Source organism: Punica granatum, chromosome 1 (assembly GCF_007655135.1).
Source record: "Punica granatum isolate Tunisia-2019 chromosome 1, ASM765513v2, whole genome shotgun sequence".
Taxonomy (NCBI): Eukaryota; Viridiplantae; Streptophyta; class Magnoliopsida; order Myrtales; family Lythraceae; genus Punica; species Punica granatum.
In genome coordinates this window covers 47676446-47689737 of record NC_045127.1, presented here as the reverse complement: position 1 = coordinate 47689737, position 13292 = coordinate 47676446, and the positions used below count along the sequence as shown (strand labels likewise).

Below are 13292 nucleotides of genomic sequence, written 5' to 3'. Positions count from 1 at the left end.
GTCTCGAAGTCTCAACGAATCAAACGAGGCAAAGAAAAAAAAAATTCTGACAACATCGAGAGGTCGCCACTCTCCTCACTCCAACCCCGCCCAAGACACCAACTTTCCCTCCTTGTTCTCTCCGACAGCCTCCACAGCCCAATACCCATCAGCCGAGTTTCAGTCTTCTCATCGGAGGATGTCTATGGATTGAAACGATGCTTGTTTCCGGGCGAAAATGACCCGGACCCCCTTTTTCAGGGCCCGGCTCCCCGATCCAGACGAAGACTCCAGGGCTGCGGTGACCACCAGCTCCGGTGCCGGCGGCGGCTGGGGGACAGCCATGAGAGTCATAGTCCCCTTGCAGGGCGTGGTCCAGGGCAGGGGCGGCCTCGTCCTGGGCTCCCTCATTCCCTGCGCGCTCTGCTACTTCCTCCAGCTGTACCTGAAGCGGCATCGCTCCGGGCCGGCCCGCACGCCTCCTCCCTCACCGTCTTCCTCGGCGGATCATCTCTCGGAGGTCACCGGCGCGGTGCTGCAGCGGTCGTCCTCCCGGGCCCACCTTTCGCCGCGCGGCTCCGGCGGGCCGGCCCACGTGTCCAGCCGAGCGGCTTTGATTCTTAGGGGCGGGGACTCGCCTTACTTCGTCGGGCTGAAGCGAGTCGAGGAGGATCCGTACGATGCAGTGGCCAATCCCAATGGGATTATTCAGCTCGGATTGGCTGAAAACAAGGTTGCTGCTTACTTAAGTTTCGGTCTTGGCTTTGTTTTTCTTCTATCTTACTATTGCTTTATTTTCTTGGTGTTAATATCCATAAAATTCTTGCGTAATTTGTTAATTTTTGTGATGCTGGCTATGGTGGCATGACGTGCTTTGCCGATTAACAATTGTGATATGATGAGTAACCGGGTCCCCTGTTTGCATTGGATACAGTTGTGCTTGGATTTGGTTTGTGAATGGTTGGTGGCAAATGGGAACAAGGCAATGCTTGGAGATGAGGCGAGTATTAGTCGGATTGCAACATACAAGCCTCTCGATGGATTGATGGAGTTGAAGATGGTAATTTCTGTTGATTATTAGTTGTGCCTAATCTTCTTGTATGTCCTGCTTCTTAATTAATGGTTAGTGACAGTTAGCTATTTCGTTAATCTCAATTCAACAGCTATCCTCCTTGGAGCTTCGATATGAATTTTTAAGTATTGAAAATTGAAGCTGGATCAGCTAAAGTTCACATTTTAAGAGATATGAACTAATTGTCATTTCTGTAACATCAGCAAATATCTGGAAGGATATTTTTCCGGTGTACTATATCCGGAAGCACCATGATATTGATGGGAACATGTCGATCATTTTCCACGTCTCCCTTTTGCTCTTTAATATAAACGCATATAGTGGTCTCAGTCTCTTTTTTCAATTTCATGCAGGCTGTGACAGATTTCATGTCCCAAGCAACTGAACGATCAGTTTCCTTCGATCCCTCACAAATAGTACTAACAACCGGTTCGACCGCTGCAATCGAAACACTCAGCTTCTGCATAGCTGATGGAGGAAACGCATTCCTCGTCCCTACACCTTATTATCCCGGGTAAGGTTAATATATATTGAAAAAGAATTCCCATGAGAGCTTCCTTCTTTGGAAGCCATGGTTATTGTTAGACTACATCCAGGAGCAATTACTGAAACTTAAAACCTGAATGCAGCTTTGACCGAGACATTAAGTGGCAAAGTGGAGTTGAGATCATACCTGTCCCTTGTCGGAGCAGCGATAACTTTGCCTTAAGTATAAATGCTCTTGATCGGGCATTTTATCAGGCAAAAAAGCGTGGAGTAAAAGTCCGTGGGATCATCATCTCAAACCCATCAAATCCTGTTGGGACTGTGCTCAGTCGGGAAACACTCTACAGCCTCATCGACTTTGTCACTGAGAAGAACATTCACTTAATATGCAATGAGATCTTTGCAGGATCCACTCAAGGGGCCGAGGAGTTCGTGAGTGTGGCAGAGATTGTTGATTCTGAGGACTGCGATCGGACCAGAGTTCATATAGTATATGGCTTGTCAAAAGATCTCTGCCTAACTGGCTTTAATGTTGGAGTTATTTACTCTTTAAATGAAAACGTTGTTGCTGCGGCTAAAAAGCTTTCGAGGTTCTCTTCAGTCTCGACTCCAACCCAGCGACTGCTGATCTCGATGCTGTCAGATGCAAGGTTCACTCAAAACTTCATCCGAGTGAATCGAGAGAGACTTCGGAAAATGTACGTGGAATTCCTTGCAGGTTTAAAGAAATTGGGTATTGAATGTACAAAAGGTAACGGAGGCTTTTCCTGCTGGGCTGATATGAGTGGGTTGATCCGATCATACAACGAGAAGGGGGAGATTGAACTTTGGGACAAGTTACTGAACATGGGTAAGATCAATGTAACTCCAGGGTCTTCTTGTCAATGTATAGAGCCTGGATGGTTCCGATTTTGTTTTGCCACATTGTCCGAGAATGATGTTCCCGTGGTCATGGAAAGGATTAGAAATGTTTCTGAAACATGTAAATCCCGCAGTTAAAACATTGTTTATTGATTTTAGTACAATTCTATATAGGATGTAGTTTGCCCGTGGATTCTTTCCTGAAGTTTTAGCTTGCTCTGTGTGTTCAACATGTGCCACAGCGGCTGCTCGAATTGGTTCATATAATTGCATTGCCGAGCAAAGCAGTGTCGGCAAATTGCAGCAAAATGTGGAATCAAATGATCATTACATTCTTGAGGATTCTGCTTTTTGCGAAATGATTGCAATGTGAAGTTTCTGAATTGGACTGGAAGTTTGTGGAAGAATATTCCGTTAATGATAGCTCCCATGATTAGGCAAAAAGGCTTCATTCCAATAAACTAAAGCAGGACCGTACCTTCATATTGTAAAAGGTTCTCACTTCTCAGCCAAAGGTGCTTCATTCAATTTTTCAATGGCAATTTCTGAATTTCTTTTTGTGTATAAAATATCTAATTTGCAGACTCTGTTTTTTCTATGGTTCTTAAGAAGAACATCGATGAACTTGCCAGTTTTATTTATTCAACATAGACGAACAAGCAGGGTACACAAATGAATCGATTTTATTTCGAAAAAAAAGAAATAAATGTCAAAGAACAACCTCATGATGATGATGATGATGATAATGATGATGAGCAGCTAATGAAACAATACAAAAGAATGCTAAATTCTGTGTTAAGGAATCAATTTCCCTTCTGTTCCCTCTGCACAACCAACCAGAAATCTAATGACTATCTCTTTGTACCTTTTCACAGATAACTTCACAGTCAGAATCAATCCGGGTCGACCTTTGCATCTTCCCTAAACTCTCCCAGTTAAACGGTTTAGGCCCCCTATGGTTCTAGTCCGTTCCTTATGGACTCAAGGACCTGAACTGCCTCGGCCATGCTCGGTCTCCTCAACGGCATATCTGCTGTACAAATCAATCCCAACTTCATGACCTGTATCAGCTCATTCTCGTCAAACCCTCTCAACCTCCGGTCGAAGCAATCCGAGGCGCTCCCACTGTCCAATAACATCCTCACATACTCGCACAAAACAACCACTTCACTAGGTCCCCTGCTCTCAACGGGCTTCCGGCCTGTGACCAGCTCCAGCAAGATCACCCCAAAGCTGTACACGTCACACTTCTCGCTCACCCTCAGGCTCTGGGCTAGCTCCGGTGCAACGTAACCCACTGCAGTGTGAGATCTTGTGAGCCCGTAATTGTTCAGAAGGGCAAGCAACTTCCCGAGACCATAATCGGACAGTTTGGGCCCATAATTTTCATCCAACAGTATGTTGTGGGATTTGATGTTGAGGTGAAGAATTGGTGGTCTACAATCGTGATGAAGGTAAGCGAGCGCCCGGGCCGTTCCTAGAGCAATATTGAACCTCCGAGACCAATACAACTCACCAGCCCCACCACGAGAGCTTGTGCCCGGGTAAGAACTATTCCCATGAAGGTTATCATACAAGTTCCCATTCGGGATGAATTCAGTCAAAATTAACTGCATTGATGAGGACCAGTAGTATCCTTGAACTTGAACTAGGTTCAGGTGTTGAAGGTTCCCAAGCCGTCCAATCTCCTGCTCAAACTCATCCTGGTTCTTGATCCTCCCGATATTCTCAAGCTTCTTCACTGCGATTGAGACCCCGCCCTCAAAGCTGCTCCGATAAACTCTCCCGATTGATCCGACACCTATCAGACAGTCCTTGTCGAGTAGAGCCTTAGTCCCAGCCTCCCAATCCTCATACTTAGAAGGCAGAGTTTTGCTGAAAAGAACCAACTTTCCAATGATAACATTTGATTCTGTTGAGCCCAAAGGAGTGCTTTCTACGATTTCCACCTCATTATTATCGACCTTTCTTCTTCGGGTCCTAAAGTTCACTATTGTTATCACACAAACACCAGTAATGATCAGAGCAGCTGCAACGATCGCCACTATAGCAGATACGCTGAGCACTTTAGGCTTCCGTTTTGACGGAAGTGCCCCACCACCAGTTCCTGAGCAAGCTACGTCCAGTGGGGGCCCACACAAGCCCGGGTTGTTGGAAAACGCAGATGAACCAAATGCTTGGAATGTTGGGACTGCAGGAATCTCACCTGAGAGGTTGTTGTAGGAGACATTAAAATGTTTCAAAATTTGTAAGTTACCTAGGGATGAAGGGATCGGGCCAGAAAGAGAATTCTGTGATAGGTTGAGAGTCTGGAGCTTTGAGAGGTTCCCAAGGGTTTCAGGAATGGTTCCATTTAGACGGTTCCTATGAAGATCAAGAACTTCAAGATATGTCATATTGTATAATGTTGGAGGAATCTCCCCATCCAATAGATTACCGGAAATATCCCTGCGAAAACAGACCATAAATTGTTTTCACTTCAGAAACATGTCAAAGCAGAAGAGAGTTGGCAACACAATAATATCCAATTATCCATCTATCTCTTCTTGAAAAGCAAACCATTGCAAAAAAACGTGGTTAGACTGCTCTTCGATAGATCCAGCACATAGTTTTAAAGTCATTCAGGTACATTTTTTTTTCCAGTCATTTTTCAATCAAAACGAGAAACATGGGAGCTGGAAAAGTTTTCCAGGTTCCCAAGAAACAAATGTAGTCTTTGCATATGGAAAGATAGGCTGATGGGGACTCACAGCTCGCGAAGAAATCTGCAGTTGCTTAAACTCTGTGGGATTTCTCCTACAAGTCCGAGATTTTGCAAGTCCAACACCTGAAGCAGCTCAATGTCTCCAATTTCATTGGGAATTGTTCCGCTGATTGAATTGTTACCAAACCTAATCACCCAAAGCTCCTTCATGCTCCCAATTGTAACAGGAATTGTTCCGCTGATTGAATTGAAACTTAAATCGAGAAACTTCAAGCTGCTGCAACTGCTAATGCTAAAAGGGACCTTATCGCCCAAGTCGTTCCATGAGGCATCCAGAAACTCAAGACTCTCACTGCACAAGCTGAGATCAGGGACCTGCCCGATGAAGGAATTGTGTGAAATGTTAAAGTAGGAGATGTTCCTCAATTCTAGAAACCCGAAAGGAGCTGACCCACTGAACTTATTATCAGCAAGATCCAAATGGTTCCAGCCTAGGCATTCCGATATCTGTTGTTCAAGGTTCCCACTGAGACCGTTACTCCTCAAAGACAGGAATCCCAAACTCGGGATACCACAAATTTCTGAAGGGATTTCCCCGGTCAGGTTGTTGTACGAAAAGTCGAACCCTTCCAGATGCAAGCAATTGGCAATTGATCCTGGGATGGAACCTGAGAGACCATTGTGAGACAGAGACACAAACCTGGTCTTGGAACAGTTTTGGAACAAAGCCGGCGGAATACCCCCGATATAACCGTTGTCGGATAAGTCGAGGAACCGAATGTTCAGTAACCCGCCCAAGAACTCAGGGATGGACCCCGAGAGAGCGTTGGAGCTCACATTGATCTTCCACAGCGACTGAATGCCTCCGTACTCACTCGGGATATTGCCGGAGAATCGATTGCCGAACAATGTCAAGATTCTCAACGATCCAAGACCTGAGAGAGCTGGGGACAGGACACCCGCAAGGCTAGTGTTCCACAAGACTATCTTCTCCACAAACCCAGCATCATTGCAGGAGACGCCGGTGAAGTTACACGGGTCGCGGCCGAGGACCCAAGAACTTAAAACGTTATTCGGGTCGCTCGTGATGTTGCCCTTGAACTGAAGCAAGACCTCAGTCTCAGTCTCCGGGGAGACCGTACCCAACGACAGAGCAAAGCAAGTAATCAAAAGCAAGAGAGCATGAGGAGGAGGGTTCCGGCGGGCAAGTCCTCTCATGCTCTCATAACAGGGGAAATGTAGACAATGCGTGTAATTGAACGGCAGGGCCTACCCGTTCGGCATTGTCGGCGGAGGCTGTCGGCTCAATTCGGGAAGGACATGCTCTGCTCGAGTGCTTGGAACACAACATCAAGATCGCAAGTGAACAGCAGCATTCTGGGTCAGCTGCTACGGCTGCAATGCAGCTGAGTGGCGAAGAAATTCAGCCGGCGTCGTGCTCCAATTCGAGTGAACTCTGACTGCGAGGAGGAACCCAGCAACCGAGGATCGGGAACTCCGAGGAACCCAGAAGCCCCTCGATTTCAAGAAACAGAGGAAATGGGCAGAAGCGCTGGTGCCTTGAGCTGGAAAGGGAGAAGAGAGGGGGGAGAGAGAGAGAGGGGGGTCAGAGAGGCAGAGGGGGGTGGGGCAAATATTAATGGCAGAAAATAAAATAGTGGGCAAAAAAAAATTGCAAAAAGAAAAAGTGGAAAAGACCAATTTCTATATGAATGAAGAAGAGAAGAAGGGGGGAAAGCTGAAGCACGTGCATAAGCACTTCTCCTCTGTTTTTTTGCTCTCTTCCTCTGTTTCTTGATGATGGTTTTAATGGCGGAATCGGATCATTAAGAGAGAAAGCAAAGCGAGAGAGAGAGAGTGAGAGGTCAGCTTCTTCTTCTCCTCCTCCTCCTCCTCCTTCCAATGGTCACCGTGTAGGGCCCTCGGGGCTGGGGGAGCATTTATTCTGCCCCACCAACCTCTCCAGCTGAGCAGCCCATCATCATCACCATAGACCCCATTATTAGTAACCCAAAAAAAAAAAATCCTCTTTCTCTTCTTCCATCCTCCATTTATGACTCATTCACCTTGAAAATGAAAACTGGATCCCGGGCACGGGACCCATTTACGATCATCAATCGACATTGAAATGGCCGCGTTGATCTTTCTGGATTTGGTTTTCTTTCTCGTTCTTCTTCGGTTAATGTCCATGGATGCATATGCAGCTTTGCTCTTAGCGTTCTGCATCAGGTTTCAGCTTAGCTTTTATTAGCTGCTCCATTGAATATTCGGGCAAGCAAATAGAATAATAACGACATTATTAGAAAAAAAAAAAAAGTGAAGCGGGAGGAGGAGGAGGAGGTTGGTTTGTCTTGTCTCATGTAACGTTTTGTTCTTTGACTCAGCCTTTTCTTTTTCCCTTGTTTTTTCCTTTCCCACATTTTGATTTGGAGTTTCTTTAAAAAGACATTTGGTGGAATCTTTTATTACGGAATTAATTTTGAAGCATGACACTGTTGACAAACTACTACTTCATATGTACACAAATTTTTATCTGTCTTGTAAAAGTTCGAAATAACAATCCAGCAATTACAGTCAAGTCAATAACTAAACGAGAATTAGTATAATAATACCTCGTATGTTGTGTTATTTGGGGGGAAAAAAATGTATGAAGTAGAGGAGATGTCCCCATTGTTTATTGATTGCTTAATTTAATACGCATAAATGAATCAGAGGAAGTCCGAGTCTCCCCAGCAGAAAAAATTCGCATAATTTAATCTTAATTAATTAAGTAATTATTCTACAATCCGTATCATCGTGCCCAACAACAAGGTTCCCTACAGCTCAGACTCTGATGATTTTCATTAAAAAAATGGAGAACATTTGCTTCACATCATGCCACGTGGCCTTCTGGGTTTTCTTCTCCCACTAAAGCCAATTCCCGATCTTGATTTTTGCCTGATATATATATATATCAGAAATTGGAAGACGAAAATGCTAATATTTGTCATTCGGGATTTGTTGAAATTGATTGCGTGCTGACGGGGTCAAAGAAAGCAGACTTGACGGACAAAAACCGTGTTCTTGCAGTATTTGCACGCTGCAAAGTCTACGTAGCTTGATGGAAGTACATTGTAACCCACCCGTCGGTCCCGGATTAATGAACCGATCAGAGGAAGAAGATCGCATCGTCAATACATGGGAATCAAGTTTGCATTTGCATTTGCAGTGGTGGTCTATCAAGTGCAGCCTTAAATGGGTTCCGGTGCCACCACGTGGACCGAAAGCGATGAATGCAAATGGCATTTAACTCTTTCTCATGGTCATGGTGGTGGTCCTAAGTTAAAGCATCACGTTACAGTCGTCTTCCCGCAAATGATTGAATTTCATATCTCCGCCAGGCCACGCAATAAAGCATTAGAGACCAACTTTAAGCAGATGTAGTTAAAGATAATTAATTAATTAACAGAAGCCCTGCAGCATGCAATGCACTATAATGAAGGTTCAAGCAAGTGCTTGCTCGCTGAGGTAATCCCTCCAAGCACATGGCTGTGGGGCTCCGTCCTCTAAGCCTTGTTGATGAAGGTACCTACCTCGGGGTTTTATTTCATCGATGTGCCGGTCAGCCAGAGGGGCGTGGCACAATGAGAAACAGAGACACCGTGCTGTGCGTAATCTGATAACAAAGATGATTCGGGCAGGTGATAGATACATTATTATTACAAATACGATGTTCGTAAAAAACCATACGGAAAGCTTGGCATGGCTAAGAAGTAATAATGCCGTTGCTGCTGCTGCTCTGGGTAGGTCATTAAATATTTAATGGGCAGGGCAGGTAGATCGATGTTGTCACCAGTCACCTTCCGCTTTCGCCCTTTCTGCACTTACCTTATTTAATGACCGTTCTCGTTTGTTATTGTCTTTCAAGGAAAGTCTCAATTCCATCGTCCATGAATTGAACGGTTCATGAGGCCTCATTGGCCCAGAAAAAATATTGATCGAGTATTTACTTATTCAAAGTAGATAATTAGCAACCAATCAAACCAACCGAAATTCTGCAGCTCCTTAACTGGATCGACCCAAATCAGAATTCTATGTTCCCTTGATTAGACCAACCGAAACCTATTTAATGTTGGATTGTATTCTGCCTTTTCTCATCATGTTGAGAAAAACCCAATGCCCATCTCAAAAAACCGCCATTCACGTTGCATCCTACCATGAAATGAAAGGAAGCTGAGATAACGGGTCTCCAGCTCTTCCTCTTGGCATACACTTACCGCCACCATTCAAGATGGCAAAAGAGAAAGCAGATATGAAGAGAAAATGGTCGACAAGCAAAATGATCTTTAACAAAAACAATTCCATTTCTATTTACATACACGAATTTGCGAGGAATCCAATTTGACCCTCCAAACAGGCATTTCAACCATATACAACAGGCAACCAATTGCGAAAAGAAGGCCGTAAGTTAAGGGACTATTCCCGACCTATGGAGCATCGAATGCGATGCATCTTATACATAATTCAGGGAGACAAGTCAGGAGCAGGAGAGTCTGCCTATCTTTAGAATTCTGGCCAATTGGGTTAGAATGTTTTTCACTTTCATTTCTCACAATACTACCAATCCCCACGACATTAATATTCCCATGGATGAAGCTGCTTAATAAATGGAACTTCACCCTAACCACCGGAGTTTTTGCAACCATATACGTGACAGGAAGTGCCTTGAGAAGCTTGAGAAGATCACTCGAGCAGTGGTTCCTCTTCGCTCTTCAATTTCTTGAGCTGCCTCTTCGCGTAGATTGTGAAGATAACCGTAGTGGCAATCGTTGCTAAGAAGCCAAGAACATTGAATATGATCTGAGGGGCTGACAGAGAGTGCCGATCGTATGAAGCATCGGCCAGAGTCTTTATAAAAATGCCACTGCAAAGAAGGGAAAAATTATGTAGGTTAATATCAAAAGAACCACCAAATTACGGCAGGATTTCAGGATTGACAAGTGACCGATTTTAATTTAAAGAAAGCTTCAAACTAGTGGAAAGATGCATATGAAGTGAGAATTGTTCACAATTTCCTCACACGCAAACCAAACATGACACGTGCAAACTGAAACTGGAATAGTGAGAACAGATACAGACAGGATTAACTAAAAAAGGGTTTGTGTTCAGATGCAAGGTGTAAGTTTTAAACAGTAGGTGAACCACTCACGCATTAAGTAAAAAAATGATAAATTCATCAATATTAAAAGGCATCTCCAGAATTCTTAACATAAATTACAAATCCAAGCAGCATAAATATAACAGAGTAAAAGCAAACTTCAATGAGGTATTGCACGGAGAGAGGGAAAGAACGAGAGCTTACGTATACATTGCAACAAAAATTTCAGGTATCACCCCAATCAACGACCCCAAGATGTATGGGACATACTTGACATCTGTTGCCACGGCACAATAATTATATAAGATATAAGGGAAGGGAGATATCCTGATTAAAGTCACTGCTCGAAGTTGATGAACCCAGTTCCCGGCACCAGCAGATCTTATTAGTGAAGCTTTTTTTGGGTATTTCTCCAACCAACCCTGCATAAGAAACATGTGTGTTTAAAGAAAACTGAGAAAAAAGCCTAATAAGCATGTCTACTAGAGAGAGATTATAACTTAAGGATTGTCACAAACCTGTATTTTGTGATGGAATCGAGACCCGATGAAGTAAGGAAGAGATACACCGATGGGTACTCCAGAAATAATGAGCAGGAAACCGTAACCATATCCAAAGGTCATCCCAGCGACCCACATTGAGGGAGTGGATGGTAAGAGAAGAGTGGGAAATAGCGCTATTGTGATAAAGACGAGAACCGCAAGGATGGGAGGGCTAAATGTTGCCGTTTCCCAATTTATGATTGGGATAATTTCCTGCCAAACAGCAATTAACATTCAGAACATGACACATAAAGACATGTTTAAGCTCCCACAAAACACAATTACATTGTCCATCGTCATTGTTCGCAAAATAACAGTGAGAATAAACACAGCTGACAGGGAGATGCAAACGGATTAAATCTAGTTGACTTGCATTACTTCTAGAGAAAGAGAGAAGAAGCACAGAGTACAGCGCTTGCGTGATGACTTCAATCCTTGCTATATCATGACAAAGTGAATGTCATTCACTGATGCTATCTAACAATATATATGTTACATATACCACAGATAGCCTATGCCAGTGATGAACCAGAAGGTCCAGAACTACAAGATGAATGCCATAAGGAAGCAACCTTGCAAAACTGCAACCATAACATGGAACATAGGCCCGAAACTGTAATAGCCAAAGTCCACACACACCGATTGAAGTCATCGAGCAACCTAAATCAAATCTAATTCAAGGGACTGAAACAAAAGGCCTAACAATCCAAAAGAAAAAAAAAACGACACAAGGCCACAGGGAAGTACCTAATCTCAGACATAGCCTTCCAGAATCTCTCCCAAACAAAATTTTCCACTATTAGTTCACAGCCGCGATACGAAGACAACCTCAAATTTATAAAACCAGCCTCAAGACACAATCAGCAGAACCGAGAATCTATATGTACATTCAAGATGACATGCATGAATCGGCATATCAGCAAAATAGCGAGGAAGTAAACTGTGCCAAACGCAAATTACCGACCTTGTCCATGAAATACGGCCACACCCATTTAATGCAGACCCCGGCTAACAAGCCCAGGCAAGAGAATAACAGAGCCAGCTTAACCCAATACCACACGAAACTTCTCCACCTCCTCCTGGGCGACGGGGGCGAATCATCGGCCTCGCAGCTCCCCGCATTCCGCTGCCCCAAATTGACATAATCCCCCTTCTCGACGTCCCCGTCCTCCCCCAGCATCAGCTTCAGCTCGGGAACCACCTTGTCCTCATCATAGTAAGTCATCGACGATCACGAATTGCCGGCACCCTAGGGCTCCCCGTGATCCCCCGTTAAAGAAACCCCAGAACGCCGCCAATGCCGGGACAGCACCGGCCAGCAGAATTGGGAACGGAGAACGAACGGTAGCCTCCGAGAGTCCAACCCAGTTGCCGAGGGAAGACGGGCAGATGGGAGGGTTTAATCAAAAGGGAGAGAGAAGTGCAAGCTTACAAGCAGAAGGCAGACATTCGTTAGACGCAAAAAAAAAAAAAAAAAAGATGTTAAGAAATAATTTGGGGGAATTTTTTGGGTATTTTCATTCCGACTGAGCATGAGATTACGGTTTTGCCCATAGATATAGCGAATCAGGTGGCGACGCGTGGCGGCTTGAGGGGGTCTTGCTTGCCTTTTGGAGTGGACAGGTAGAAGAGGACCCCCGCCGGGGTTCGTTTGTCGTGACTTCACCGTCACGGCGGTTCCGATTCCCTGTTTCCGTGAAAGCTTGATATGACTGGCACCCTATTTTCCTTTTTCCCTTTTTGCCTTTTTCGGGATATTTTATTTTCTGAATTTCTCCCACTTTAATAATTCTATAATTTGCTAAATTCACTAAACTAAATCCACGACCTCATAGCCCTAAAGCCCTATAACTCTCCTGTACAATATGAAGGTTATTGAGATACCATAGACGGGCACCTGCTGCTGCTTGCTGGGAGCTGAACGCAATTAGGGATGATCATGGCCTCTGTAAATGAGTTTTTACCATCCTAAACTCTGATGACACGTTAAAAATTTTGACCGTTAGATCACGATAATGATTTAGGAATTTTTATTCAAAACCCTATTATGTTCGAAAATGGTACAAAATTTAGCATCAAAACTCAGTTTATAAAATTACTAAAATATATCTAACCATTTATTGGGTTTATAAAACACCCTGGCCTTTATTCATTTTTATATTATATATTAGAATTTTTTTACCCGTGTATTGCACTGGTAATTTTTCTAGGAAGAATTGTTAGATTTTTTGTCTTTAAATGTAATGTTATAATTCTTTTTTTCTCAGTGCAGAATTTTTATGTTTTTTGAAATTAATTATGATTTCAATTTGAATAAAGTAGTTTCTATAAACTAAGCGGGATCCAAGGTACAAATAATTATGTCTTTATTTTATGGAATTAAATGATTAATTTGTTATGCATAATATAAATTGTATTTGCTATAGTGAAATTTTCAAGATAATTTTAAAATCTTAGGATATTTGTTTTGCAATAGTCTAACAATATATTGAACATTGTACTTATAAGTTT

At 43.6% G+C, this 13292-nt stretch overlaps 3 protein-coding genes across 3 annotated transcripts; 1 reads left to right on the top strand and 2 right to left on the bottom strand.

The window, feature by feature from the left end:
* Positions 1 to 2603, top strand: LOC116193523 (probable aminotransferase ACS10). Its single transcript, XM_031522257.1, has 4 exons — positions 1 to 712; positions 914 to 1039; positions 1405 to 1565; positions 1681 to 2603. Exons 1-4 carry the CDS (start codon positions 218 to 220, stop codon positions 2534 to 2536), a joined length of 1638 nt encoding a protein of 545 aa, XP_031378117.1. The 5' UTR covers positions 1 to 217; the 3' UTR covers positions 2537 to 2603.
* A 411-nt stretch (positions 2604 to 3014) lies between these two features.
* Positions 3015 to 7066, bottom strand: LOC116193512 (probable LRR receptor-like serine/threonine-protein kinase At1g12460). Its single transcript, XM_031522250.1, has 2 exons — positions 5149 to 7066; positions 3015 to 4846 (listed from the first exon to the last, which is right to left on the bottom strand). Exons 1-2 carry the CDS (start codon positions 6318 to 6320, stop codon positions 3352 to 3354), a joined length of 2667 nt encoding a protein of 888 aa, XP_031378110.1. The 5' UTR covers positions 6321 to 7066; the 3' UTR covers positions 3015 to 3351.
* Positions 7067 to 9408: 2342 nt separating this feature from the next.
* LOC116193531 lies at positions 9409 to 12252 on the bottom strand. The gene is made up of 4 exons (XM_031522269.1): positions 11746 to 12252; positions 10758 to 10994; positions 10444 to 10661; positions 9409 to 10005 (listed from the first exon to the last, which is right to left on the bottom strand). The coding sequence occupies exons 1-4, from the start codon at positions 12004 to 12006 to the stop codon at positions 9825 to 9827; spliced, it is 897 nt and encodes a 298-aa protein (XP_031378129.1). The 5' UTR covers positions 12007 to 12252; the 3' UTR covers positions 9409 to 9824.
* Between the last annotated feature and the right edge of the window lie 1040 nt (positions 12253 to 13292).